The sequence below is a fragment of the Odontesthes bonariensis genome, chromosome 23, assembly GCF_027942865.1.
Source record: "Odontesthes bonariensis isolate fOdoBon6 chromosome 23, fOdoBon6.hap1, whole genome shotgun sequence".
NCBI classification, from domain to species: Eukaryota; Metazoa; Chordata; class Actinopteri; order Atheriniformes; family Atherinopsidae; genus Odontesthes; species Odontesthes bonariensis.
The window spans coordinates 2,044,645-2,071,609 of record NC_134528.1 but is presented as its reverse complement, the minus strand read 5'-3'; the positions used below and the strand labels follow the sequence as shown (position 1 = coordinate 2,071,609).

Below are 26,965 nucleotides of genomic sequence, written 5' to 3'. Positions count from 1 at the left end.
AAATCATTTAAATGAATAACAGTCAAGATAAGTTAAAAGATACCGTGCAGACTTAATTGAATTTTAAATCCAAAATCTATTTAGTATGATGAAACCACCTGTTATTTATCTATTCAACTCAATTCAATGCATTTTTTATCATGTATTTTTTGTTACACAATACAAAAAGACAATCACCAGTTTTCAGGATTACACTTTTTTTTTTTTTGGTCAGTTGGACCAACAGTTTTCTTGTTTTCTCAGTTTTCTTTTACATAATAAAGGTTTATTATTGCTATTATATAAATGTGAAGTAATTACTTCTGAATTAATTATATTGAAAGGGAAAAAAACAGTGAACCTTTTTCTGCTGTTTAAATGTTTTTATAATTCACGGGTCAAAAATGACCCCTAAGACCATCTTTGTACCCTAGTGGTGTACAGCCCACATGGAAACATAAACAAAAATAAAGTCTGACTTTTTCTAATGATGGGGTCCCTTTAGATAGATAGATAGATAGATAGATAGATAGATAGATAGATAGATAGATAGATAGATAGATAGATACTTTATTCATCCCAATTTGGGAAATTATTGTGTTGCAGCAGCGTACAGTATAAAAGAAATGTAAACAATTAAAGGAAAAACAAGCAAATAGAATAAATAGAATAGAATTAGAATATAAATAGAATAAAAATAGAGAATAAACATTAGCTATATACAAATAAATAATAGGGTTAATAATAATAATAATAATAATAATAATAATAATAATAATAATGAACATCAGTAAACTAAATGAAAACAGATTTGTACATTTAACAATAAAGGTAAAAATAAATTTAACTGAGCAGACTGAACCAATAAGAAATATAGTGTATAAAATATGGGGTGTATGGATAATTTACATTATATTGCACTATGATGATATTTGTGCAAATGTTATTAGACTTTAGGAAAAGTCTTTAGGAAAAGTCATAAAATTTCAAGTTGGAAAAATATAGTTTAAGGTATTTTTTCTACAGCTAAACATGGTGGTGGCTCACTTTTGACCCGCAAGACAACAGGAGGGTTAAACAGGACAACAGGAGGGTTAAACAGGACAACAGGAGGGTCAATAAACGACCCGTAATGAGAAGGAGGGCTGAGATGATGAGAGGAATGCTCCTGGCTGAGCTCTTTGTGTCTGCTTGCACGTGTTTGCGTCTCTTAAACGATCACTGAGCGCGGCCTCTTGGCTTTATGACCTCACCCTGCACAGAACGCTGTTATCCTGCAGACCGCAGACTCGTTTCCCCGGTAGGCGGAGCTCAGGCTTCGGATGGTTCGAGCTGTGTTTGTGGTTCAGCGCCGGCGAACAGAGGAGCTTTATGTTCAGCTGATGGAGTAAAACTGTGATTAGAGCAGACGGATGAATCCATTCAGAACCGCGACGCGTGCCGTTGTTCTGGTTGAACCTGCTGGTTATTCAGGAGTGTCACCAACGTGGGGTTTGGCGCCATGTTTTTAGTTCTTAGTTTTGTGTTTTATCAGGTTTTAGTTTCTCATGCCTTGGTGTTTAGTTTTTAGTTTTCTGGCTCATGTTTACTTTTAGTTTTGCCGTTGTTTTCCCCTCAGTTTCTCTTTCCTCAGTCACCATGTTCAGGTCATTAGTTCATTCACATCACCTGCACTCCTTCACTCATCAGTCCCCACAGTATTTTAAGTTAAGCTAAGTTAAGCTAAGCTAAGCTAAGCTAAGCTAAGCTAAGCTAAGCTAAGTTAAGTTAACTTAAAGGACCATTTCGGTCGTTTACAACATCCAGCTGTATTGCCCAATCTACCCATGATTTAGCCATAGCAAAGACGCAAAAAAATGTCATCCGACCCTGACAGTGTTGCTTGCACGGAGATGTCGGACTGACAACATAGCCATGGGGGCATGGATTTATATTGTGTTTTAAACGCTATTTTTATACCTCTTCTACAGCTCCAAACAACATAACACTTACGTGGTAGTGAGTAGAGGGTCCCTAAAGCCAAACCGAAGTGTCCCGAGGTCTTCATGTGGTCGGATAGAGAGTCCAGAATGAATTTAATCAAGCCAGTACCTGCTCTCAATCAGAGCCTCTTCCGTCAACAGGAGGCTATCTCACGCGAGACATCACGTCACGTGACATTTCAAAATTCCAACCTGTTAGTAAGCTAGGCTTTGCTGTTGCATACAACTTCATTTCACTTTCGAAAGAAATACTGAACTATGTTTGTAAAAAAATCGGCAACGAAATTGTGACTTTCCAGAGCGAGTTACTCCACACTCGGCAATCAACTACGGACTCACGTGACGTGATGTCTCGCGCGAGATAGCGTCCTGTTGACGGAAGAGCTCTGATTGAGAGCAGGTACTGGCTTGATTAAATTTATTCTGGACTCTCTATCCGACCACATGAAGACCTCGGGACACTTCGGTTTGGCTTTAGGGACCCTCTACTCACTGCCACGTAAGTGTTATGTTGTTTGGAGCTGTAGAAGAGGTATAAAAATAGCGTTTAAAACACAATATAAATTGATGCCCCCATGGCTATGTTGTCAGTCCGAAATCTCCGTGCAAGCAACACTGTCAGGGTCGGATGACATTTTTTTGCGTCTTTGCTATTGCTAAATCATGGGTAGATTGGGCAATACAGCTGGATGTTGTAAACGACCGAAATGGTCCTTTAAGTTAAGTTAAGCTAAATTAAGTTAAGTTAAGTTAAGCTAAATTAAGTTAAGTTAAGTTAAGCTAGAGTTTTAGTTTCAGCCGCATTTTGCTTTAACCTTGTTTTTGATTAATAAATCAAGTCTTGTTTTTTTTAAGTCCGCATTCGTGTCCTTACGCCGCGCACTCCACGGAAACTTAACAAGGAGGTAGTTTGGGACTGACCTGATTGGAATAACTAATGCATCCTAAGTGACTTATCGGTGGGCAAGTTGGGGTTCAGTATGTTTCCTACAGACGCTTCAACTTGTGGAGATCAAACCTGCAACTTTCCAACTGATAATCCAGTCTAATAACACTTCACCATCTTTATCCCTGTAAAACCTCATGACGTACGTACAGTTTCTCATGCTTATGTTATTGCATGAACAACATTCTCTAACACCTTTGTTCCTGCACACAGTTGCATTCACGATAATTCAGGAAAAGTACGAACCTCATTTCCAGAAAAGTTAGGAAAGCTTAAACGTTGATAGAATAAATCAGACATACTCATTGTGCGGCTCGCACTCACATAGTAGCTTATAACAATATGGTAACAATAACAATACATTTTTTCAAATAACACACAGCGAATACTGCACAGTATTAAGTATTTTTATTAAGTTTGCGTTTTTGTAGTAGTAAGTATTTTTATTAAGTATTAATTAAGGCTTAATGGTGTTTCCTAAAGGGGGCACACTGTCAAACCTGGCAACGCAGCCCGCTTAAACCACAGAGCACGCTAGCTCCTTTAGCCAGCGCGAGATGCAGGCACAATGGATCAGTTTTTAGTTAAAAAAGGGCAAAAACCAGCACAGAAACCAGCACAGAAACCAGCACAGAAACCAGGACAGAAACCAGCACAGAAACCAGCACAGAAACCAGCACAGAAACCAGCACAGAAACCATGCTCATCCTGAATGTCTCACTATGATTACAACAACAAACTACAAATACAACATGAAGAAAGTCGAGCACATGCACGCCAGCTTCCACTCATCCCAGTATTAAAGTAAATGTGGTCTGAAATGAAAATGTATTGGCTGTGTTGTTTCTTTTTTATATGTAGAAATGCATATTTGCAAAAAGGGGACTTTAGTATGTTGTGGTAAAAGTGGCTCTTCCCTTGATTTTGCTCGGCCAACGTGGCTCTTGTGAAAGAAATAGTGAGTATCGCTGGAATAATGCATTCCTTTGGGAAGAGGGCTTCCTTTCCACATCACACTGTGTTGATCATCTAAAGGCCAAACATTCGGGTTACACAAGTGAGTCTTCCATGAACAAACACTTTAATCTCAAACTTCTCTGCTTCTGGCTTCATCACATACGATGACTCACTCAGACCACAGGACACACTTTCCCTCTAACACTCACACACTAATAGCTGTGGGTTCAGACATGCTTCTCCTGTAAAACTGAGCAGCAGAGATAAAAGCTTCAGGCAGAGTTTGCTCTGCTTTGTCTGTCTGGAAACATCTTCATCAGTCTGAGATGAAAAACACGTTCACATCTGTCCCATCAGCCCGTATCTGTTCCTCTCATTGCTGCCTTGTTCTCACTACACTTTGTTTTCCTGCTTGTGACTGAGCTTCCAGGCCAACTTTTATCAAACGGAAAGGATGGTCACCTTGTTGCTTCTTCTGTGTTTTTCCTGTGGTTCTCTTTCTTACCAAACCCCACCAAAAGTAGGTCAGAGTTTTCTGTTAAGTAACTTTCCCGGAGGCCTGTTATTCAACAGAGGAAATGGGCTACATGTGTGTGTTTTGGCAGCGGCGGACTGAAATGTATGAACGCGCGGACAAACAGACGTTTGTCATGCTCGGTGGAGTCGATGAAAGTTGGTCTCGATCTTTCCGCTCCGCCTGAAGTAGGTCAGTAGGACGGCACATAACCGGCAGAGGGTCGGCCAAACTCCAAACTCTGCAGCTGTGGACCACACCTCGAATCAAAAGACCTCCAGATCTGATGTGTTTCCAGAAGCCGGAGGCTGCACGGCGTGACGGCCTGAACTAAAGCTTCGTCTTGGCTGTCAGTTTCAGCTGTTTTACATGAATGGTTTCAGAATGTGTTAAAACAGAAAGATCACGTTATCGTTGCTCACTGTCTCATTCAGACAGAGGGAGCCTCAGTTTATCAAGTGATGTCAAAGTCCCGATATAATCACAGTTTTCTGATAATATGTCAAATTACCGTGACATTTTATATTAAAGGGATAGTTTGCTAGCCTGACTACGTCATACTCACGATTCTAGTCAGAATGTGAGTCTGATACCGCTCAATAGAGATTTGAGTATGGGGCGTGTTTCAACCGAACCAGGAGAAAAAATGCCTCTTCGCTCAAGTGGATAGACCTATAACCAATCAGAGCAACGTAGTACGTGACGTAGATTAAGCGACACACACTTGTTGTAGGAAGGACGGCAAAAACATCTTTTCTATCGATAAAAGCCTTTCCTCTGTTCGTCTTTCAAAATGAATGCAATGTGGAGATCCTGTAGAACAGACTCGATGGCAGAATCTACACCCTAGCTCTCCAGCGGCAGCCATGTTTGTTTCAAACGAAGTCAAACCAAGCGCTCTGTAGTGACGTAGTCGATAATGTCCCTGTTGATCATCTGTCCATCATCGTATAAAGCCCGCCCTGGCAATCTGATTGGTCCGACCAATTCTTGGTCGGGCATAATGATTTCCCAACTGAGCAGAGCCAGACCGAACTTCCCGACCAAAACTTTTATGGGCGGGGCTAAGTTCGGCTGGCACCCAGGCTAATAGTTCGCCTCTTTTGACATAAAATATCACATTTTTATTGTGTTGGCACAGAGACGTTCCACCTCCAGTAACTGTCGAAACAAAAGGCAGAAACGGAACTATTTTTAACACAAAACTGTTGTGTTTTCATCTAGTTGTCCAAAGGTTACGGAGCTTGACGCATTAAAGGGACAGTTTGCCTCTTTTGACATGAAGCTGTATGACATCCCATATCAGCAGCATCATTTCTGAACATCTTCTTACCCCCTGCTGCGTCCTGTGAGCAGAGTTCCAGCCTCGTTTTGGTGTTGATGAAGGTAGTCCGGCTAGTTGGCTGGGGTTTAAAAAATAAAGCGTTTTGCTTCTCAGAACAATATGCGTTCAACAGAGTAATACATTTGCATCACAAAATGGTTCTCCAGGAAAAAGTCAGACCTCACAATCTCTTGGCCCTATTTTCTCTCCCTTCGTATCACTGCCTGCTGTGCAGACCGAAGTGCTGAACGAGCAGCAAACAGCGTAACAGGCGCGGCTGTCGGCAGGCGGCAGCAGGCAGTGATATGAAGGGAGAGAAAATAGGGCCAAGCGATTGTGAGCTCTGACTTTTTTCTGGAGAACCATTTTGTGATGCAAATGTATTACTCTGTTGAACGCATATTGTTCTGAGAAGCAAAAGGCTTTATTTTTTAAACCCCAGCCAACTAGCCGGACTACCTTCATCAACACCAAAACGAGGCTGGAACTCTGCTCACAGGACGCAGCAGGGGGTAAGAAGATGTTCAGAAATGATGCTGCTGATATGGGATGTTACACAGCTTCATGTTAAAAGAGGCGAACTATCCCTTTAATGCGTCAAGCTCCGTAACCTTTGGACAACTAGATGAAAACACAACAGTTTTGTGTTAAAAATAGTCCCGTTTCTGCCTTTTGTTTGGACAGTTAATGATTTAAGATGTGAGGGGTAACTGGAGGTGGAACGTCTCTGTGCCAACGCAATAAAAATGTGATATTTAGCATATTTTGGCACTTTGGTCTTTGAGTGTGGACGCGTGGTTGTGAAACGTGTGCAGCAGCAAAGAGAGCAATAGTCTGAGAGTTTAATGGTTTAAATAAAAGGCTGGAAAAAAAGAGACTCAGAATGAATAAAACTATTTTATTCATGTCTATTTAAACGTGTTACGAGTAATAAAAGCCTCAGCTGGGCCGCTCGTGTTCGGTGGCAACATTAACCCAATCAGAAGCTTTCAGCTTTAATACGACAGGCCTGAAAACTGCTGAGGGACGGTAACCTTATATTTACAGGCCTACAGTTAGCAAGAAATACTGCCAGAGCTGCAGACTCATGCTGCCACTTGTGTAAGATGTTGTGCTTCTATCTTAGGCAAGGCATCTTTATTTATACAGCGCATTTCATACCACAGGCAACTCAATGTGCTTTACATAAAGACAAGGCATTTAAAAGAACAGCATAAAGCAGCATAAAAACAAACAATTTAAAGAGAACTAGAAAGAGCCGTTCCTGTGAAACAGCATGAGAATGCTTATGAGCTGAATGGGGATAGCTGACCGTGCTAAAAAAGCTGAAAAAAGTTCAATTTTAGCAGTAAAAACTGTTGCTGAGGTTGAAGGAATTTTGTGATTTTGGTGTTCTACATTGGAGTTAGTCAGAGAATTTGAGAGGTTGATCTCGGTTCAAGGCTCATAGCTGAAATTCTGTAAATGTGAGCTCTTTAGTAGTTACATCGGCTGAAAGAGGACAACTTTTCCTACATTTTAAGGTATAATTTGTTGCTCTAAGTTAAACTGTATGAAAGTTAGAGGAATTTGTTTGAAAAAACTGAACAATTTTAAACTTATCAGCACGCACTCAACTGTGTGCTCATTCATAAAAATCAAGAAGGAGCAAAATGTTCATGTTTTTGAAACTGTCATATTTCAAAATTGGCTGAAGATTTGAAAAAGCTGAAACAACTGGTAATAGCTGAATGTCTTGTGGCCCATTTAAAGTTTGAATGGTGTCTCTAGCTGAAAGCATGCAGAAGTAGTTAGGTTGGAAAGTGGGAGATGATTTGGAAGAGCTGAAAGCAATTTCCATTCATTTGAATGAAGGGAAAATTTGAATAAACGTTGAATATCTTAAAAAGTGTAAAAGTAGTTAAAAACACCACAAATGATAGAATGAATCTGCTGAAAGAGCTGAACGTTTTGATGCCAAAATTGTAGAAATATCTGAAAGTATGCAGAAGTAGTTGGGTGCCGAAAACTGGCGGAATAATAATAATAAAGAGAAACAGGAACTTAATAATGAGAATGCCTTAAAGCATTCTCACAATAAAAAAAAATGAATTAAAATTGAAACACAGTTAAAAGCAATCAAAGAAAAGGGGAAAAAAGAAAAATATGAACTCAACCATAAGCACACGGAAAGAGAAATGTTTTTAACCTGTGAGCAGTCTGGAGATGAATTTCATTAGCGAAGCGGCTGAACATGCAGACACGCTGGCAGCACCGAACTGCAGAAATCTGCCAACATGTTGGTGTGAATTATCTGGTATTACAGAAAAATCTGAGGAAACCACATCAGGGAAGAGAAAATAGGCAACATCCTGCATCTGTTAAAGAGCTTTTGGTGGGATTCAGATGGGAAAAGGCAGAAAGAGACAGATGAGGAATGTCATGCAACAACGTTCCCTTATCTGCTTTTCATGCTAACACAACATGTCACGCATTAGCTATTTTATTTCATTATTATAACCACAGCCTCCTCATGTTTGACATGAAACATTCAGTGCAGTTAAAGCCCTTCTGATTATAGAAGGAAAGTATTTATCGTTGAACTTGCAGCTGACAACATGGCCGGAGGTGCAGCAGATAGCAGGATGTGGTGTTCCCATGTTAAAAGCTGCTGATGCTGTAGGTCAGGACAGACAGACAGACTCCAGTGAGCCTGTTTCTCTGAAATAAGGAGCGTTCTGTCCCAAAAGAGTAGCTGAAAAAACGAGCCCATGCATTTTTTAAAGGGACAGTTCGCCTCTTTTGACATGAAGCTGTATGACATCCCATATCAGCAACATCATTTCTGAACATCTTCTTACCCCCTGCTGCGTCCTGTGAGCAGAGTTCCAGCCTCGTTTTGGTGCTGATGAAGGTAGTCCGGCTAGTTGGCTGGGGTTTAAAAAATAAAGCGTTTTGCTTCTCAGAACAATATGCGTTCAACAGAGTAATACATTTGCATCACAAAATGGTTCTCCAGGAAAAAGTCAGACCTCACAATCTCTTGGCCCTATTTTCTCTCCCTTCGTATCACTGCCTGCTGCCGCCTGCCGACAGCCGCACCTGTTACGCTGTTTGCTGCTCGGAAGCAGCGGACTGCTCGCTCTGCACAGTCTGCACAGCACGGACAGGAAAGCAAAGGAAAGGGAAGAAACAAAAGGAAAGGAAACAAGAGGAAAGGAAAGGAAATGAAACAAAAGGAAAGGAAAATAAAAGAAACAAAAGGTAAGGAAAGGGAAGAAAGAGAAGGAAAGGAAATTAAACGAAAGGAAGGAAAAGAAACAAAAGGAAAGGAAGCAAGAGGAAAGGAAATGAAACAAAAGGAAAGGAAAGGGAAGAAAGAGAAGGAAAGGAAAAGAAACAAAAGGAAAGGAAACAAGAGGAAAGGAAAGGAAACAAAAGGAAAGGAAAGGGAAGAAAGAGAAGGAAAGGAAATGAAACAAAAGGAAAGGAAAGGAAAGCCACCTGCTGACAGCCGCGCCTGTTACGCTGTTTGCTGCTCGGTCTGCACAGCAGGCAGTGATACGAAGGGAGAGAAAATAGGGCCAAGAGATTGTGAGGTCTGACTTTTTCCTGGAGAACCATTTTGTGATGCAAATGTATTACTCTGTTGAACGCATATTGTTCTGAGAAGCAAAACGCTTTATTTTTTAAACCCCAGCCAACTAGCCGGACTACCTTCATCAACACCAAAACGAGGCTGGAACTCTGCTCACAGGACGCAGCAGGGGGTAAGAAGATGTTCAGAAATGATGTTGCTGATATGGGATGTTACACAGCTTCATGTCAGAAGAGGCGAACTATCCCTTTAAACTTCTTGGCCCGACTGCTGGAAGTCTTTATTTATCAAGATGTCCCATAAGTCTCTGAGGAGCCTTCAGATGATGTGATGGGACCTCACAAGATGCCCCCAGCTCCTCCCGTCCTCTCTGACCGCTGATTTAGAGTTTGAGTTGTGGACAAAGTGAAGCCTCATCCTGGGGGACGGCTGACTCAGCATCCCACATATTTCATGCAGAATGAACCTCTGTTTGTGTCCAGGATCCATTTATTTCAATGGTGGCTCATCGTGTTCATCACTTTGATTTAGCTTCCTCTGCCTAATCCAGCCCCTAACTCTGAATTATCGGGTTGTTTTGGCCTGTTCTGTACACTGAAAGCCGTCCCATCTTTTCTTATTCTTCATCCTTTCCCTAACCGCCCCTCTTCCCTCCTTCCTCAGATGAAGCTGCCGGTGCTGCTGCTCGGCCGATCCGCAGACCTGCGTCCCGGTGAGTTCGTGGTGGCCATCGGCAGCCCGTTCTCCCTGCAGAACACCGTCACCACCGGCATCGTCAGCACCACCCAGAGGGGGGGCAAGGAGCTGGGCCTCCGCAACTCCGACATGGATTACATCCAGACGGACGCCATCATCAACGTGAGTGAGGAGACGCGAACCAAAAGCTTCCCAGAAGCAATGAGACCACCAGACTCACCAAACTGCTTGGTTTGGTGTGAGTGAGTTCATTCAGTGTTGGTTCCACCGGCCTGAGATCAACTGAGAGAAAACCTAAATGTGTGAAATTACTCTCGGTTTTAGTCCAAATAAATGTAAATGTATTTTATTTATACAGCCCTTTACAGACAATCCTCACGGTGTACCAAAGTGCTTTACAGCAGGTATTAAATAAAGAGAAGAAAAAGTAAAAACAATAAAAGAACAGTGAAAGCAATAAAATACAACAAAATCGAATAAGATAAAATAAGATAAAAGTGTCATCATGCTACTGGGTATTAAAAGCAATCCTAAATAAGCAGGTTTTTAGCCTGGATTTGAAGATAATTTGAAAATAAGTTGAATTCATGGAGAAAAGGTGAAAACAGTGCTTTTACATTCTGTGTTTGCTTGTGTTTTCTTGCAGTACGGCAACTCAGGAGGACCATTAGTCAATCTGGTAAGTGAAATGTTAAAATGTGCCGTAAATCTTGTGTTTATGCAGGACTTTCTGCTTCTACGGTGCTCAGAGAATCATCAGGATCACACCACAGAGGGGACGAATATTCACTTTCCAGCCATTTTCCCCTTTTAAGTTTGCATGTTTTAGTTCTGAGGCTGGGTACGTTAACTTTTAATTATTTAACGCCGATAAATATTTTATCGTGCATTAACGCAGGTTTTGTAATTTATTTTATTATTGTAAAAGTCTGTTACTCACAGGCTTTTATTTTGTAAAAGTCTGCTGCTCACAGGCTTTTATTCTGTAAAAGTCTGTTGCTCACAGGCTTTTATTTTGTAAAAGTCTGCTGCTCACAGGCTTTTATTCTGTAAAAGTCTGTTGCTCACAGGCTTTTATTTTGTAAAAGTCTGTTGCTCACAGGCTTTTATTTTGTAAAAGTCTGCTGCTGTCTGCTGTGGAACAGGAAAAGAAAGTAATTGGCGGATCCACCAAACATGGAGAAGGGTACGGAACTTTTACTCGGCCATTTTCATGTTAAAGTTCTTCCAGACGGCGGAGTCGACAGAACCAAAGTCATCTGTAAACACTGCCAAGTTGAATTGTCTTCTCAGCGTAGTAGTTCCAGTCTAAAATATCACTTAAAGGCAAAACACACAACTGATAGCAGCAAGTCATTCAAGGAAACAGACAGTGGAGCGAGGCTTCTACATAAAAACTACAGAAAGATGCTGATGTTAAAAGTGTGTTTGCACAACAAATGTTATGGCACTTTCATTCATATGGCAGCACATTTAAAATAAAGCTAAATGCTAAAAGCTATACGCTACTTTTGGATTCATTTTTGGATTCTGCGTACAAATGTGATTAATCGTGATTAATCAGGGAAATCATGTGATTAATCAGATTAAACATTTTAATCGTTGCCCAGCCCTAGTTTGTTCATCCATGCACATTAAATCAGAGTAAATCAACACAGCAGAGCCTTCCAACACGTGGAGGTCAGGTGATAACACTCCAGGCCGAACAAATAAATCACCTGCAGCTGTTGAAAGTTGCAGGGCAATGAATACGATTAAACTACTTCAGAACAGTACCAATAGTTTGGTGCATTTATTATCATGTAAAGCTTCTGTTTTTATATACTTTTTAGTGTTAAACCATTGCAATGAACAGCACCACCTGAATGTAACGACTATTTAAACCGGTGAAAGCCGTCAGACATTCAGCATACTTCATTTCTCTCTGGTTCCTGATCATAAAGCATTTAACTCATTGGCTGCCGGCCATTTTCAGTTCAGAGCCACCCATACTGCCAAGTGTTTTTCAGTATTTTGACTGATTTTCCAAGACCCACAGAAAAGTGTGTCTTATGACTATGTACACACCGAAATTACCCAAAGAAAGAGTAGACTCTCTTCTTTGATCAGGAAAAAAAAGTTTGTTTCTACCATTTTCAGTCTTTTAGTAATAGACAGTAGAACATAGGTTGGTTTCACCAAAAACAGCTGTTTGACCCAAAAAATGGAGAAAACGAGCTCTTTTTTTTTTGTGCATAGTGGCACTGCTGCCACCTAGCGGGTAATTTTGCCAGTATATTCTCTGTTTAGTGTTTACAAGCCTAAGATTTAGTGACAAACTCCGCTAGATTGTCCCCCAGCCCGCTCCGTTAAAAACGCAATTGACGTTTATCGACATCTTTGGCACCGAAAGAGTTAACAAAACAAACTGTGTTCATGTGTCACGCTGCAGTTCAGGAGGTTATGAATCCTCGCTAACATTAATCCTTTCCATGAATCACGATGTTTTTGCATCAAACATTTACGGTTAAACATGATTCATGCTAACCAGGATTTATAAGAAGAACTTAACCTGAAGTTGTGAGAGTTTATAAATCTCCTTTTTTCCTGACACGACTTAAATCCTTCTCAAGATTTACAGCGAAGGCAGAGCATTTGGAGGCTGCTTCAGAAGAAATCCGTTGTGCACGGATCAATAAATTAAGATGATGGAAGAAGGCTCGTGCCAGTTTCTGAAAAGAAGAAGGACCAAACTGCACTTTAGTGTCTGCAGGGCACAGTTTCTCTTTGTCCTGCATTGAGGTTTGACTTTTGTGTTGTGTTCTTTTCAAAGCCAAGAAACACAAATATGGGCTCCACATTCCTTGGACCGCGTCCATAAGTTGCAAAACAGACATACGTAATCCCCAAAAAAAGAGAAAAAGGTAAATAGAGAGTTTAGGTAACTGTTGGCCGGAGTTGTCAGTGCACAGCTGACTCTGATTACCAGCCTGCTTTCGTCCAGCTGTGGTACTAAACAAAGAAAAATGTGGCGTCAGAGACCTTTTAACAAGCTCAATTTGGGTGTTTTTTTTACTTTTATTGGAAAACTGATGCGTCGGTGTGTGTCGTGCAGGACGGAGAAGTGATCGGCATCAACACTCTGAAGGTCACGGCAGGAATCTCCTTCGCCATCCCGTCGGATAAGATCCGGCAGTTCCTGGCGGAGTCCCACGGCAGGCAGGCCAAAGGTTTGCCACGTTTCTGCAGCTCCGTCCCACAGCTGATATAACAGAGCAAAGCATGCGCTCAACTTATGTGTCCAACTTATAAAAGCTTATTAGAAGGGTGCTTTATTTTACGAGATCATTTTCTGAAATGTTTCCCCGTAATTCCCCAGAAATAAGCAGGTAATTAAGCTGTAAATTACTAAAGTAGTTCCAGGACGGACCGACATGGTTCTGTGCCGTTTACACCAACGTTTTATTCAAAAAGCCACAGCTCTGTGCTCGAGCTTCCTGTTTTCTTTTTAAAGTACTTCATATCAATTACAAATATCTTGGGACTATTCTGGATAATAAGTTAACCCTTTAAATTTCAGCTGCTATTCAGAGAACCTGCAAAAAAAGAAAAACTGAGAAAACTCTCCAAGTCCCTGCTGATCTTATTCTACAGATCACATACTGAATCTGTGCTGACCTTCTCTCTCCTCTGCTGGTTTGGCAACCTGAACACAAGGTCCCAAAATGTCCTGAGCAGAGAGATAAAGACGAGCAACAAGATTCTGGGAGTTTAACGGAGCACACTTACGGTTCTGTTCAGCAGACAGATCATTAGGAAGGCTGATTATATATACTTCTCCCAAAATTATAGAAGCATATCTATGAAAATTAATCAAAACAAGAATCACTCCACTAAGGGGGAAAACAAAAGGATTATCAAACTTTAGTTTTAATTTAAAGTCACTCACCTGAAAAATAGGAGGAACTACAGCATGAAATATTATCCAAACAAAAGGTCACGTCACTTGGAGGAAAAAGCCAGAACGCTATAAAACTTAAACTAGGCTATATTATTAAAGTTATCAAGAACAAAAAACTCTCTTAGCGAGGACTCGATCAAAACGATGACCTGGTACCTGGACTAAAGGCGAGAATGAAGCACGTTAGGACCAACAGATACGACACACTGGCACAAGACAAGGGGAGACTATGGCTGTGTTTGAAACCGCATACTGCATACTTCATACTGCATACTGCATACTACATACTACATACTACATACTGCATACTACATACTACATACTGCATACTGCATACTACATACTGCATACTACATACTACATACTACATACTACATACTGCATACTACATACTGCATACTGCATACTACATACTGCATACTGCATACTACATACTGCATACTACATACTGCATACTGCATACTACATACTACATACTGCATACTGCATACTACATACTGCATACTACATACTACATACTACATACTGCATACTACATACTACATACTGCATACTACATACTACATACTGCATACTGCATACTACATACTGCATACTACATACTACATACTACATACTACATACTGCATACTACATACTGCATACTGCATACTACATACTGCATACTGCATACTACATACTGCATACTACATACTGCATACTGCATACTACATACTACATACTGCATACTGCATACTACATACTGCATACTACATACTACATACTACATACTGCATACTACATACTACATACTGCATACTACATACTACATACTACATACTACATACTGCATACTACATACTGCATACTACATACTACATACTACATACTGCATACTACATACTACATACTGCATACTACATACTACATACTGCATACTGCATACTACATACTGCATACTACATACTGCATACTGCATACTACATACTACATACTGCATACTACATACTACATACTACATACTACATACTGCATACTACATACTACATACTGCATACTGCATACTACATACTACATACTGCATACTGCATACTACATACTGCATACTGCATACTGCATACTACATACTACATACTACATACTGCATACTACATACTACATACTGCATACTACATACTACATACTGCATACTGCATACTACATACTGCATACTACATACTGCATACTACATACTACATACTACATACTTCCATACTACATACTACATACTACATACTTCCATACTACATACTACATACTACATACTACATACTACATACTGCATACTACATACTACATACTTCCATACTACATACTACATACTACATACTAATAGATCAGACAGTATGCAGAGCGTTTACCCACAATGCATTTCGCTCCTGCCCGAGCCGAAATCAGCCGGCCTGAAGCTGATTTCTCTTAAGCTCTAAACTCTGTAAACTTTAGCAACATTTGAAACATTTTCAGGTGAGAAAGTAGTCGTTTAGATCCCCAACGTGTTGAAAACCTGACAAAATACCGGCTGTTTACAATTTTGTTCCCACGAATTCGGCGCTACTAAAGCTAGCCGCAGTGAGCAACGCACTTCCGGTTATTTTCACAAAATAAAATACCCGTTGCCTTTTATCATAGGGAAAGCCATTACCATACAATTGGTGCTTTTGTTTTGAAAACAGGAAGTGAACCTACCCTCGTTGTAGCTAGCTTGAAACTGCCGTTTTGACAGGAAATGACGATCGGCGACGTCACGTTACGTTGCATCTTGGGTAGTTTGAGTATGAGTAGTAACCTCATGATGCATACCCAACATTTCGGAGAATCTAGTATGCATCCGGGAACTTCTCGCTTACTCAAACTCGCATACTAACTCATAAAGTTAGTAGGAGTAGTAGGAGTAGTAGGAGAAGTATGCGGTTTGGAACACAGCCGCAGACTCTTATACACACAGGGTTAACAGGGAACAGGTGGAATCATTCATGCGACAATCAGACTGGGACATGAGAGGAGAGTTAGTTTTTCAAAATAAAACAGGAAATGAAATTTACTTGCTGCAGCACTAATTGCCCTACGGGGACACAAATAAAACTTAATCTGAATCTCCGATCATCTGACGAGGATGTGGAACCGTCATCCAGCCATGTGCTGCAGCTAGCACTGGTTTCTACTTTTACTTAAAGGAAGATTCCTGCGGGATTTAAATAGATTACAGCAGCTTTTTCATGGCAGGTGGTTTGAAGTATGAAGCTGATGTGAAGCTCAGAACAAAGATTGGGCTCATTCTTAGCATTGTTCTCCAAGAAGGAATCCATCAAATGGAAAAATTTCTGGCATCTTTAGAGGAATGTCACTGAAAAAAAGAGGGATATCATCAGCCGTTTGAGTTGTTCCACCAGCTGGTGAACAGAAGCAGTTCTACTTCTCACATGTTTGATGACATCACAGACAAAGAAGTTCACAGTTCCCTTAAATCCAGGTTAAATCACCAAAAACCTTCCATCGTTCGTGCACATGTGTGTAACAGCGCGTGTTGTCTTCATGTTGTTCAGGTACAACGATCCCAAAGAAGAAATACATCGGCGTCAGAATGATGAGCCTCACTTCCACGTAAGTTCCTGTTTTTGGTGACTTCACACGTTTCCACATCCAGATGTTCTGTTTAAATGCTGCAGGAGGCGATGGATGAAGGTATCTGTGTGGCTTCCTTTTGGCTTCCATGGTTCTGTTTCCCGTTAACGTAACGATAACATAACGACCGAGGCAGCGATCTGAGCTCCCAGAACCTCTGAAACTAATTTTTAATAGTTCTCCCCAGTCCTTTCCCCATGATAATGCCCGAATAGCCTACGTCAGGGATTCTCAACCTTTTTTCAGTGATGTACCAATTGTAAAATATTTTTTCAGCCAAGTACCCCCTAACCAGCGCAAAGCATTTTTTGTTGAAAAAAAAAACGTCGAAAACTGTGTCAACACTGTCTGTTTTATTCAACTTTGCAACTGCAAATAAACTGCATTCTTCTCAACTGTTGCAAATGAAAATATATAAAAAATAGCTTAAGATCTTTAATAATAATAATAATAATAACTTAGTTATAAATAAAGATGCCATGGGAGGATTGGAGCTGGTGGATGTGAATCCCATTAGGGCGTATTCTTCCGAATACTGTCGGAATTTTGGGGGAGCCTGTGTTTTTACCCTCTTTGTCACCTGTCCCTCTGTGTTCTCAGCAGCACCGCTGCCGCGCTTTAACCAGGACTCCATTGTTTGTGTTGTCAAGGCGACAGTGATTTATTTCGTCTATCATGTAAAAGGCAAATGCCGCGATTCAGGGTTATCAGTCGCGTCACTGTTACGTTGCGCGCTCTAGTAGCCAGTAGAACGCCGCCATTTGGGTACCTGCCCCGCTGCCAGCTGTGTTTGTAAACATACCTGAACATACATGAACTTATATTAATTGATATTTCTAATGACTTTTGAATTGATGCTATTTTCTAATATATTTTTCAAAACCTCAAGTACCCCCTGGAGTGCCTCCAAGTACCCCAAGGGGTACGCGTACCCCCATTTGAGAACCACTGGCCTACGTCATAGGGCTACTTTCTGGAAGAGCCTTAAGATAGGCAGAGGCCCGCTTTCAAAATCACCCAAATTTTGGACTCACTTTTCAACACTTTATCAGGGAATTTAAGATGATTTTTGGCCAAGACTCGGATTCGGTTTCTCTTTCTCGTGGCCTATGGAACCTTAGGCAGGGGCTACATTCTGTGGCCGCATTGGGCTGGGACTCGGGTGCTTTAAAGAGTGCATTTTTTCATACGCTAAGCAACCCAGTTAAGGATGAGCTAATTTTGCTTGAGGAACCTAATACTTTGGATGAACTCATCCGAACAGATAGTCGCCTAAGGGAGAGGACTAGAGAGAGACTTTCCCGGCGTCCCACCTCAATTCACCCCTTACTGACTAATCAGTCATCCACTCCTAGGGATGGGAATTGATCAGATTTTTACGATTCCAATTCCATTTTCGATTCTGCTTAACGATTCGGTTCTTTGTCGGTTCCCTTATCGATTCTCATTTGGAGAAAAAGGACAACAAACCGGTCGATTAGCATCAACTTTGTTTAGTTTAGAAGTAACACGAGTCATGACCTCACAAACCCAACAACGGTGAGGTCCACATTGGTCTATCCTGGCCTGGGTAATTGAACTCTTCCTGCTCTGGTGAAAGGAGAAGCTGGAGGTAGAGGTGAACTGGGGGTAGTACCACCAGCCTCTGGCTCTGAGCCAGTCAGGCTCTGTCTCTCATGATTTCATCTAAATGTAATGCCTGAGAAGGCATTCATTTAACCTTAACCGTTACTAACAGCAGCTTTTACAATGAGGCAAATGCTGCTAACATGATAGGCAGTGTTTGTTAGTTAGTTAGTTACCTGCAGTGTTAGCCGAGGACATGCTAACGTTGCTAACGTTGCTGGGGTCAGATTCACCGACGTTAATCATTCATTCATAGTTATTGCATGTTGGTAGTATTTCCTCCCTTTGGTGAAATATTCACTTTGCAAGTTGCCCTGTTGTCGTCTTTTTTAGGGATGTGTAACCAAACTTTCGAGCATTTGTACCGCTTGGGCGCCATGTTTACTGTTGGCTGCTGGCTGCGCCGGACTCGCCACGCAACGCTGCGTGGTGACGTCATTCGCGCCCACTGGAATCGATAAGGGAATCGTTTGCAAAATGGCCAAACGATTCCAAGGAATTGTAACACAGGGAACCGGTTTTCGATTCCCATCCCTATCCACTGCCCCTTCTACAGGTTGCGAACCTGAACCCATGCAGGTGGGTCGAACCCGTCTTACCCCAGAGGAAAGACAGAGAAGGATGCGGTCTTATCAGTGTCCTGAGGATAAAGAAAGAGCTCCCCGCCCGTAGGTTCGGGGAGACTGGCGGGCCAACCCATTAGTACCAACCATCCCCGTTTACTCCTTCCTGCCACCAATGATTCTGTTCAACTCAGTGTTTTAGTAGATTCTGGTTGTAAAAAATCCCTGATCGCTCAGTCCCTGGTGGGTCAATGTCATCTCAAGGTTCTTCCCCTCGAGAGATCCCCCCGCGCCACCGCCCTGGATGGAAAATCATTACCTCACATCACTCACCAGACCCGCCCTTTACGACAGATTGTTTCCGGTAACCATCGTGGGGAGATTTCCCTTTTTGTTTTTGCCTCTTCCCAACCAACAACAGTACTTGGTCATGACCAGGGGCGAGGCTAGGGTGTTTTTTTAGTGGTGCCAAGGCTCAGCACATTTTTAAAATATTATATTATGCAAAAAACTTGCTCTGCCCCTGCGCAATACTTTGGTGCGACTGGCCAATCTGGCAACCTTGTGTGTCTGGCAACCCTGCTTCAAAACGAGGCTTGTGACCAGTCCACTTATCAACTACATCTCTTCTGATTGGTTGATACATTCACACGACTGCTTGCCGCTAGAGTTGTCTACAGCTTGACATTTTGTTCTGGTCGTAAGCTAGCTGTTCCACACATTTACATTTCCCAAAATAAATGTTGAGTTATCTTCAATATTTGTCTCAGGCTCTCTGTTATCCCTGTCAAGCCACAGTCTTTTGAAATGAAGAGGTCAAAATTGAATGTTGTAGGGGAAAACACTACTCAAAGCAAAACTAATACGGCTCCAAAATTTATAAATGTACTAGTTCGCCTCAATTAGTGAGAAATAATGTGCCTCTGTGAGCACCGGGGGGGGGGCTGGGCCCCCCTAAAGACCAGATCCTAAAACCGCCCCTGGTTATGACTGGTTAAAGAACCACAGTCCTCAGATGAACTGGAGGAGGAACCCTGGTCTCCTGACTGTAATCTCACCTGTCTCCATGCTGCCGTGCCCTCTGATGCCTCCTCTGAAGCCTCTATCGCCTCTCTGGACCTCAGTAATGTTCCCGAGGACTACCGAGCTCTGCTTCTGTTTCTCAGCCTCGACTCTCGTAAGGGTGGTGGTGAGATTCAAAGTGTGACCTCAGCTGTAAATACCTGCTGCCAAGTGACCAGGCTGAGCTGGAATGTGAGTCAACCCAGGACACGACCGCAGCCCGTGGATCAGAGTAACGCCTGAGAGGCCCCGCCCCCCCCCCCCCCCCACGCCGCCGCCACCGGGCCAAGAAAAACACCAGAACAAGCCCGACTTTATTACAGCTCGTTAAATTTACACGTACCAGGGAATGTGTTGAGATTTAACTGCCTGGGTGTCACATTTCTCTTTAAAACTGGCCATAATTGGTTTACTGCTCTACACTTTTCTTTTTTTTATCACTTTTGATCACATGGTCGTGAGATTTCAGGCTGGACTCTGAAAACATTCACAATTTAAAGACTGTCGAGAACTTGAGAAAAGGGAGATATGTTCTTTATCTTTCTGACACCCAGATTTTTATTTTTTTTGGGGGGGCTTTTTATGCCTTTATTAGATAGGATTGTGTAGAGAGACAGGAAGCAGAGAGAGAGGGAACAACATGCAGCAAAGGGCCGTCCGATGCAGAACTCGAACCAGTTGCAGCGAGGACTTTAGCCTTTTATTTAAAGTATTTTTTTGGGCTTTTGTGCCTTTAATGGAAAGTTCAGAGAGACAGGAAGCAGGGGGCAGAGAGAGGGGGAACAACACGCAGCACAGGGCCGTCCGATGCGGGACTTGAACCACTACGCCACAGACCGCCCCGACACTCAGATTTTTGAGGGGAATTCATAAATTACGACATTACTTCACTTTCGTCTTACTTCACCGGTCACTTTATATTTTTTAATTGTTTTTTAAATTCTTAGATTGTTTTTAAAGTGTTTATAATTGTATAAACATTTTTATTGCTTTATTATGTCTTGCTATCTATCTATCTATGTTTGATTAGCGTTATGTTAGCAGAAACCAAGTGTTTTTTCAGGCTGTTTCTTGTAGCAGATTTTATAACTTTTATACCTTTTTATATGCATAAAACTGAGCACCTTATATCACACAGTGGAGGTGAAGGGAAAATCCCAGATAACTGCTCTGAAAGCAGACATTTTACTCATAATTACGGAGGATCGGATTATTGGCTAAATTACAATCAGAATGAGTAATTAAGTGCATGTAGACACCTTAATCTGACTAAGAACTGGAACAGCTGGAATGGGTACAGCGCCACCTATCACACCGGGGTATGACACGCTTTGTGTCTCTGATCCCATTCATTCACCGCCATATATCCAAGGAGAATTATTAGTGCTGGGCGAGTTAACTTGTTATTATCGCGTTAACTTGTAAATTATTTAATTATTTAAATATTTTATTGCTCATTAACGCAGGTTTTATTATTTATTTTATCATTTTAAAAGTCTGTTGCTGTCTGTAACATCACCGCTACAGGTGCTCCTCGGTCTCTGTGTGAAGCTCGCGGAGCTAACCGGCGCTACTTCCTGTTTTACTTGTTTCAACATAAAAGCACGTATTTCAAAATACTTTTTTTTTTTAAAAACTCCTGCATTTACAGCCAAGTTGAATTGTCTTCTCAGCGTAGTAGTTCCAGTCTAAAATATCACTTAAAGGCAAAACACACAACTGATAGCAGCAAGTCATTCAAGGAAACAGACAGTGGAGCGAGGCTTCTACATAAAAACTACAGAAAGATGCTGATGTTAAAAGTGTGTTTGCACAACAAATGTTATGGCACTTTCATTCATATGGCAGCACATTTAAAATAAAGCTAAATGCTAAAAGCTATACGCTACTTTTCATTTTTGGATTTTGCGTACAAATGCGATTAATCGTGATTAATCAGGGAAATCATGAGATTAATCAGATTAAACATTTTAATCGTTGCCCAGCCCTAGTAATTACCCTTGCTCAGCTCATTCTTATTGTAATTTAGACAATAATCCGATCCTTTCAGTGCCATGGGACCCCACTGAGTGTCTGTTAAACGTGGAGTGATGCATACTTCAGGAAATATTTCAGTGACTGAAAGATGTTTAAACAGAATCAGCCGGTTAAAGCTGGATCTTTACAGATTTCACCAGAGTGTCGCAGCCAATCGGAACAAAGCTTTTACATGTCTGCTCTGAGAATGAATCCGTCGCATCATTTAAAGCAGCCTGCTGTGTTCTCAGCTCATGTTTTTGAGCTTTTTCCTCCTCTTTTCTCTCCTCAGGCTGGCGAAGGAGCTGAAGGAGAGGCAGTCAGACTTCCCGGATGTCACTTCAGGGGCGTACGTTATCGAGGTTATCACCCGAACTCCAGCTGAGGCGTGAGTGTCCCTTTCATCCCTCCGTGTGCCCTGTGTGTCTGCTGGTTGTGTTTTCACAGCAGGGCAAAAATCTGTCAGATTATTTATTCTGCATTAATTATCTGCAGGGAGTTGGCCGCCCACATGCTGCCCATTCGCCTGGTCAGCGAGTGGCTGAGCTCACTCCAGATATTTGCTGTTCGTGATGAAAGAAAGCCTCAGTTCCAGCTGAGAAAACAGTTTGTCTTCTTGTTGCCTGGTCGGTTTATGAAGACATTTATTCTAACATATCAGAATGTTTCACCTCTGGCTTTAAAGTTGCTGTTTTGCTCTTGAAAAGGTCTCGAAAGGTAAATGTTTCTCCCCTTAGGGAGGAAAAACTGTTTCAGCCACAGAGGAGCACATTTGGATTTCTCTTTGGCTTCATTTCAGAGTTTAAAGAGACTTCTTTGGGTCGCCTCTGCAGCCCTGAACAGCTGGGAACCACCCAGAGAGCACATATCCGCTAGAAGTCCAACCATTCGATGAATTTCCAAAGCCACTGATTCTTCAGTGTGAACTCTGTGAGGACATTAAGGACACAAGTCTGTCGTGTTTCAGGCGGCTCGTTTTAAAGCAAAACACTGACAGATTCCACACCTTTCTGTGCAGCTGGAGTTGTAGACTTAAAAACAGGACGGGTGGAGGAGTTAGGGTGGATCAGCAGATGGATGAGATGGGCTTAGTGGGAAAAGGGGGGCCGAGAGTTAAGAAAAGTCGAGTTCAGATGCTTCCTTTAAGATCTCCTTCAGAATAAAATGCACCGGATTATCCTTTATAAAAGAAAATGGCTGTGTTCGAAACCGCATACTTCTCCTACTAACTTTTTGAGTTAGTATGCGAGTTTGAGTAAGCGAGAATTTCGCGGATGCATACTAGATTCTCCGAAATGTTGGGTATGCATCATGAGGTTACTACTCATACTCAAACTACCCAAGATGCAACGTAACGTGACGTCGACGATCGTCATTTCCTGTCAAAATGGCAGTTTCAAGCTAGCTACAACGAGGGTAGGTTCACTTCCTGTTTTCAAAACAAAAGCACCAATTGTATGGTAATGGCTTTCCCTATGATAAAAGGCAACGGGTATTTTATTTTGGTGAAAATAACAGGAAGTGCGTTGCTCACTGCGGCTAGCTTTAGTAGCGCCGAATTCGTGGGAACAAAATGGTAAACAGCCGGTATTTTGTCAGGTTTTTAACACGTTGGGGATCTAAACGACTACTTTCTCTCCTGAAAATGTTTCAAATGTTGCTAAAGTTTACAGAGTTTAGAGCTTAAGAGAAATCAGCTTCAGGCCGGCTGATTTCGGCTCGGGCAGGAGAGAAATGCATTGTGGGTAAACGCTCTGCATACTGTCTGATCGATGAGTATGGCTGTGTTCGAAACCGCCTACTACATACTTGCAAACGGCATACTTATCTAGCTTGAAACTGCCGTTTTGACAGGAAATGACGATCGGCGACGTCACGTTACATTGCATCTTGGGTAGTTTGAGTATGAGTAGTAACCTGATGATGCATACCCAACATTTAGGAGAATCTAGTATGCATCCAGGAACTTAAAAAAGTTAAAGTTAGTAGGAGTAGTAGGAGAAGTATGCGGTTTCGAACACAGCCAAGGAGATAATTCTGTCCCACAGTTCCTGAAAGTTTTCCATGACGCTATCGTTGGAGGATAAAGACGTTGAAAGAAGGAATTTAATCTCTGATTAACATCGTCTCACCCTCAGAAATGGCGTCAGCAGCTTTTTACAGATACCTTTTGGGTTTGTGTTACCGACGCTCGTCTGAATCCTTTCTTTTTTTTATTTAAATGTGTTTATTAATTTTCCTTTTTCAACATAAACAAACACAAAACTCCAACACAACACTCAGTTACACACAATCAGTATCCATATCGATAAAGACAGTAAAAAAGAAGAACATAAATGGGTAAATAAAAGAAAATAAGAATGTGTCCCGTTATTATGACCTTCCACAGAATCCCTGTAAAAGAACAGAAGATACATTTGGGTCCAAGTAATTCAAATAAGGTTTCCAAAATTGGTTGGAGTTTGAATGTATTCCAGAGGCAGCAACTCAAACAGCACTTTATGCCGTCCCTTAACATTTGGTTCCTTTTTGCTAATCCACTGCAATAAAATATTCTTCCTCGCTGCAAATGTAAGAATACAAAACAGTCTTTGATTTATTAACCTCACACCTTCAGCAGGAAGGCCTGATATAAGAGACAATGGGTTCATCATCCCCAGCTTTAATCCCAGCATCTTTTCAATTTCTGGTAACCCATTGGCGCCTAAAGCACCTGCAAAAAAGGCTGCTCAATGCCTAAGCCAGTTTTTAGAAAAGGTCCCCAATGCCTGAGGTTTTTTTTAACTAAAAACAATTAATTGAAAACACCTAAGAACAATTCAATAGTCTCAGCCTCTGAAACACATAAAGACAAGAAATAAGTTGCATTTTAAAGGTTAAATTCTCTGCTTTTATTCCGTCATGTTCATTCAGCATTAACACCAACACATTTTCATTAAAAAAAAATGAAAAAGATGAGTCAATACACACACAAACACACACACAGACACACACATGATTCAGGATAATACCCAATGCTGCTATTTATTATACTACTATTACTATACTATAACTAATCATCATTACTATTATTATCATCATTATTATTATTATTAGTAGTAGTAGTAGTAGTAGTAGTAGGCACCACTTCAGCTACATTGCTGGCCATGATAGAGACGTCATTGCAAAATAATAATATCAGCAATAATAATGAATGATAAAAAAAAACTGCAATATATCTTGCATTGTGCAGTTATACTGTAAACTTCAGTGACACGACTTCTAAAACATCATAGTTATACTGCAGTAATTCGCACCGGGCTCTCTTTTTTTTTACATAAGGCCAACGCCACTCAAATAAGAATGAGAAGTTGTCAGAATGAAGCGCAAGAATAAATAATTACCTCCAGATCATGTCGAAACGATCTCGTGCCATCACTCGGGCGACATTTGTCTGATACAGCCACTTGCTCTGCCTCCAGTAATCCCGGCGAGTTGGTAGTTTGATTATTCCAAAAGTTAGCCAGAGACCGATGAAAGATTTCATCTCCTGCTTTGACACGGGGCTCCACTTCGAGTTGGCATATCCCAAACTTCATCAGTGAAAATATGCGAGAACACATCTAAAGGACTCGCATCTTCAGATATTGGCACCTTCAGCCCCGGTGTACGAGTAAACTTTTGTTGACGTCGGGTGCGAAATCCAGCGGACTGCCAGTCTACTTGAAAGCCAAAAAATTCCTCGTCCTCGTCCTCGTCCTCTCCAAACAAATACCAATCATTGTGCATTACATGCGCCTTGAAAATAATGATAAATGAACAATGTTGCGCTTCGCAACATCCGGCGTCAATGGGTTATGACATCAGACCAATATTTCTGCAGTTTAGGGCAGGACCAAAGACAGTGAGTTGGATTGCCAATTTCTGTTTTACATTTAAGACACATTGGAGGCAAACTAGGGTTGAATTTATGTCTGCGATTAGGGGATTTATGCATCCAATGCAAAATCTTAATCTCTATTGATTTGACACGGTTACAAACTGAGATTAATTTAGCACAGGTCCATATACTTTCCCAGTCAACAGCATCTGAATCCTTTCTAACAGGGCCGGCCTGAAGGAGAGTGATGTCATCATCAGCATCAACGGCGAGCGGATCACCTCGGCCAGCGACGTCAGCGCCGCCATAAAGCGGGACGAGAAGCTGCGGATGGTGGTGAGGCGAAGCAACGAAGACGTCATCCTCACCATCGTCCCGGAGGAGGTCGACCCTTGACCTCTCAGCTGACTGAGCAACCAATCAACGCAACACCTTAAGCAGTCAACCAATCCTGAGCTGGCTCTCATTACTTTTCAACCAATCATGAGTGTGTGTGTGCGTGTGTGTGTGTGCGCGTGCGCGTGTGCGTGTGTGTGTGTGTGTGTGCGCGTGTGCGTGTGTGTGTTAGGCCACACCTGAAACTCTTCATTATCAGTGCTCCTCTTCCATTTTAAAGCATTCTCTGAGAGGTTTGTTACTCTGGGAACTGAAGCTTCAGCCTTGTCGTCATGCTTCTCACGTTAGCTTTCATTTCCTCTAATCTCCATTTACCATCTGCATCACACATCTTTTATACTCGACTAACACCACCTGAGAGGTTACTGCAGGTTACCGTAGTTCACTGTGTACTGTATGTCCTGGATGGAATATTTTGTAATAGTATTTTTGTCTTTTTTTTGTGTTTGATGACAATGTTTTCAAAAAAAGGGAATAAAATTATTTTTAAAAATATTGCCTTTGTTGATTTATGTTTATGTGTTTATCAGAAACTTTTATTCAAAGCAACTTACGCTCATATCCCAGGTGGGCAGGTAGCGTAAGGGGGTCTCGCCTAAGGACCCCTACCGGAGGTGGCACCTTTCATGTGAGGTTATGTGAGTATTCTCACCTTAATTCAATTCATTTTTATTTATATGGCGCCAAATACACCAAATGTCATCTCAAGGCACTTAGATCATAAAGTCCAATTCAAGCCAATTGGAATTCAGTTCATTGTAATCATAATTATTTTCAAAATAATCCAATTCATTCATATAGGGCCAATTCAAAAACAGTTTCCTAGCTAAGGAAACCAACAGATTGCACTGAAACTTGTCTTCAGTCCAATCTCCCATCCTGAGC

At 41.5% G+C, this 26,965-nt stretch overlaps 1 protein-coding gene across 1 annotated transcript in view; it reads left to right on the top strand.

Moving 5' to 3' along the window:
* The window catches only part of htra1b (HtrA serine peptidase 1b), a 45,675-nt gene extending 19,100 nt beyond the window's left edge, over positions 1-26,575 (top strand). Inside the window, exons 5-10 of the mRNA XM_075457536.1 lie at positions 9,943-10,137; positions 10,622-10,654; positions 13,070-13,184; positions 16,480-16,537; positions 22,118-22,213; positions 25,912-26,575. Coding sequence (XP_075313651.1) covers positions 9,943-10,137; positions 10,622-10,654; positions 13,070-13,184; positions 16,480-16,537; positions 22,118-22,213; positions 25,912-26,080 — 666 coding nt within the window. The 3' untranslated portion in view covers positions 26,081-26,575. The remainder of the gene's footprint in view (positions 1-9,942; positions 10,138-10,621; positions 10,655-13,069; positions 13,185-16,479; positions 16,538-22,117; positions 22,214-25,911) is intronic.
* Positions 26,576-26,965: the final 390 nt, after the last annotated feature.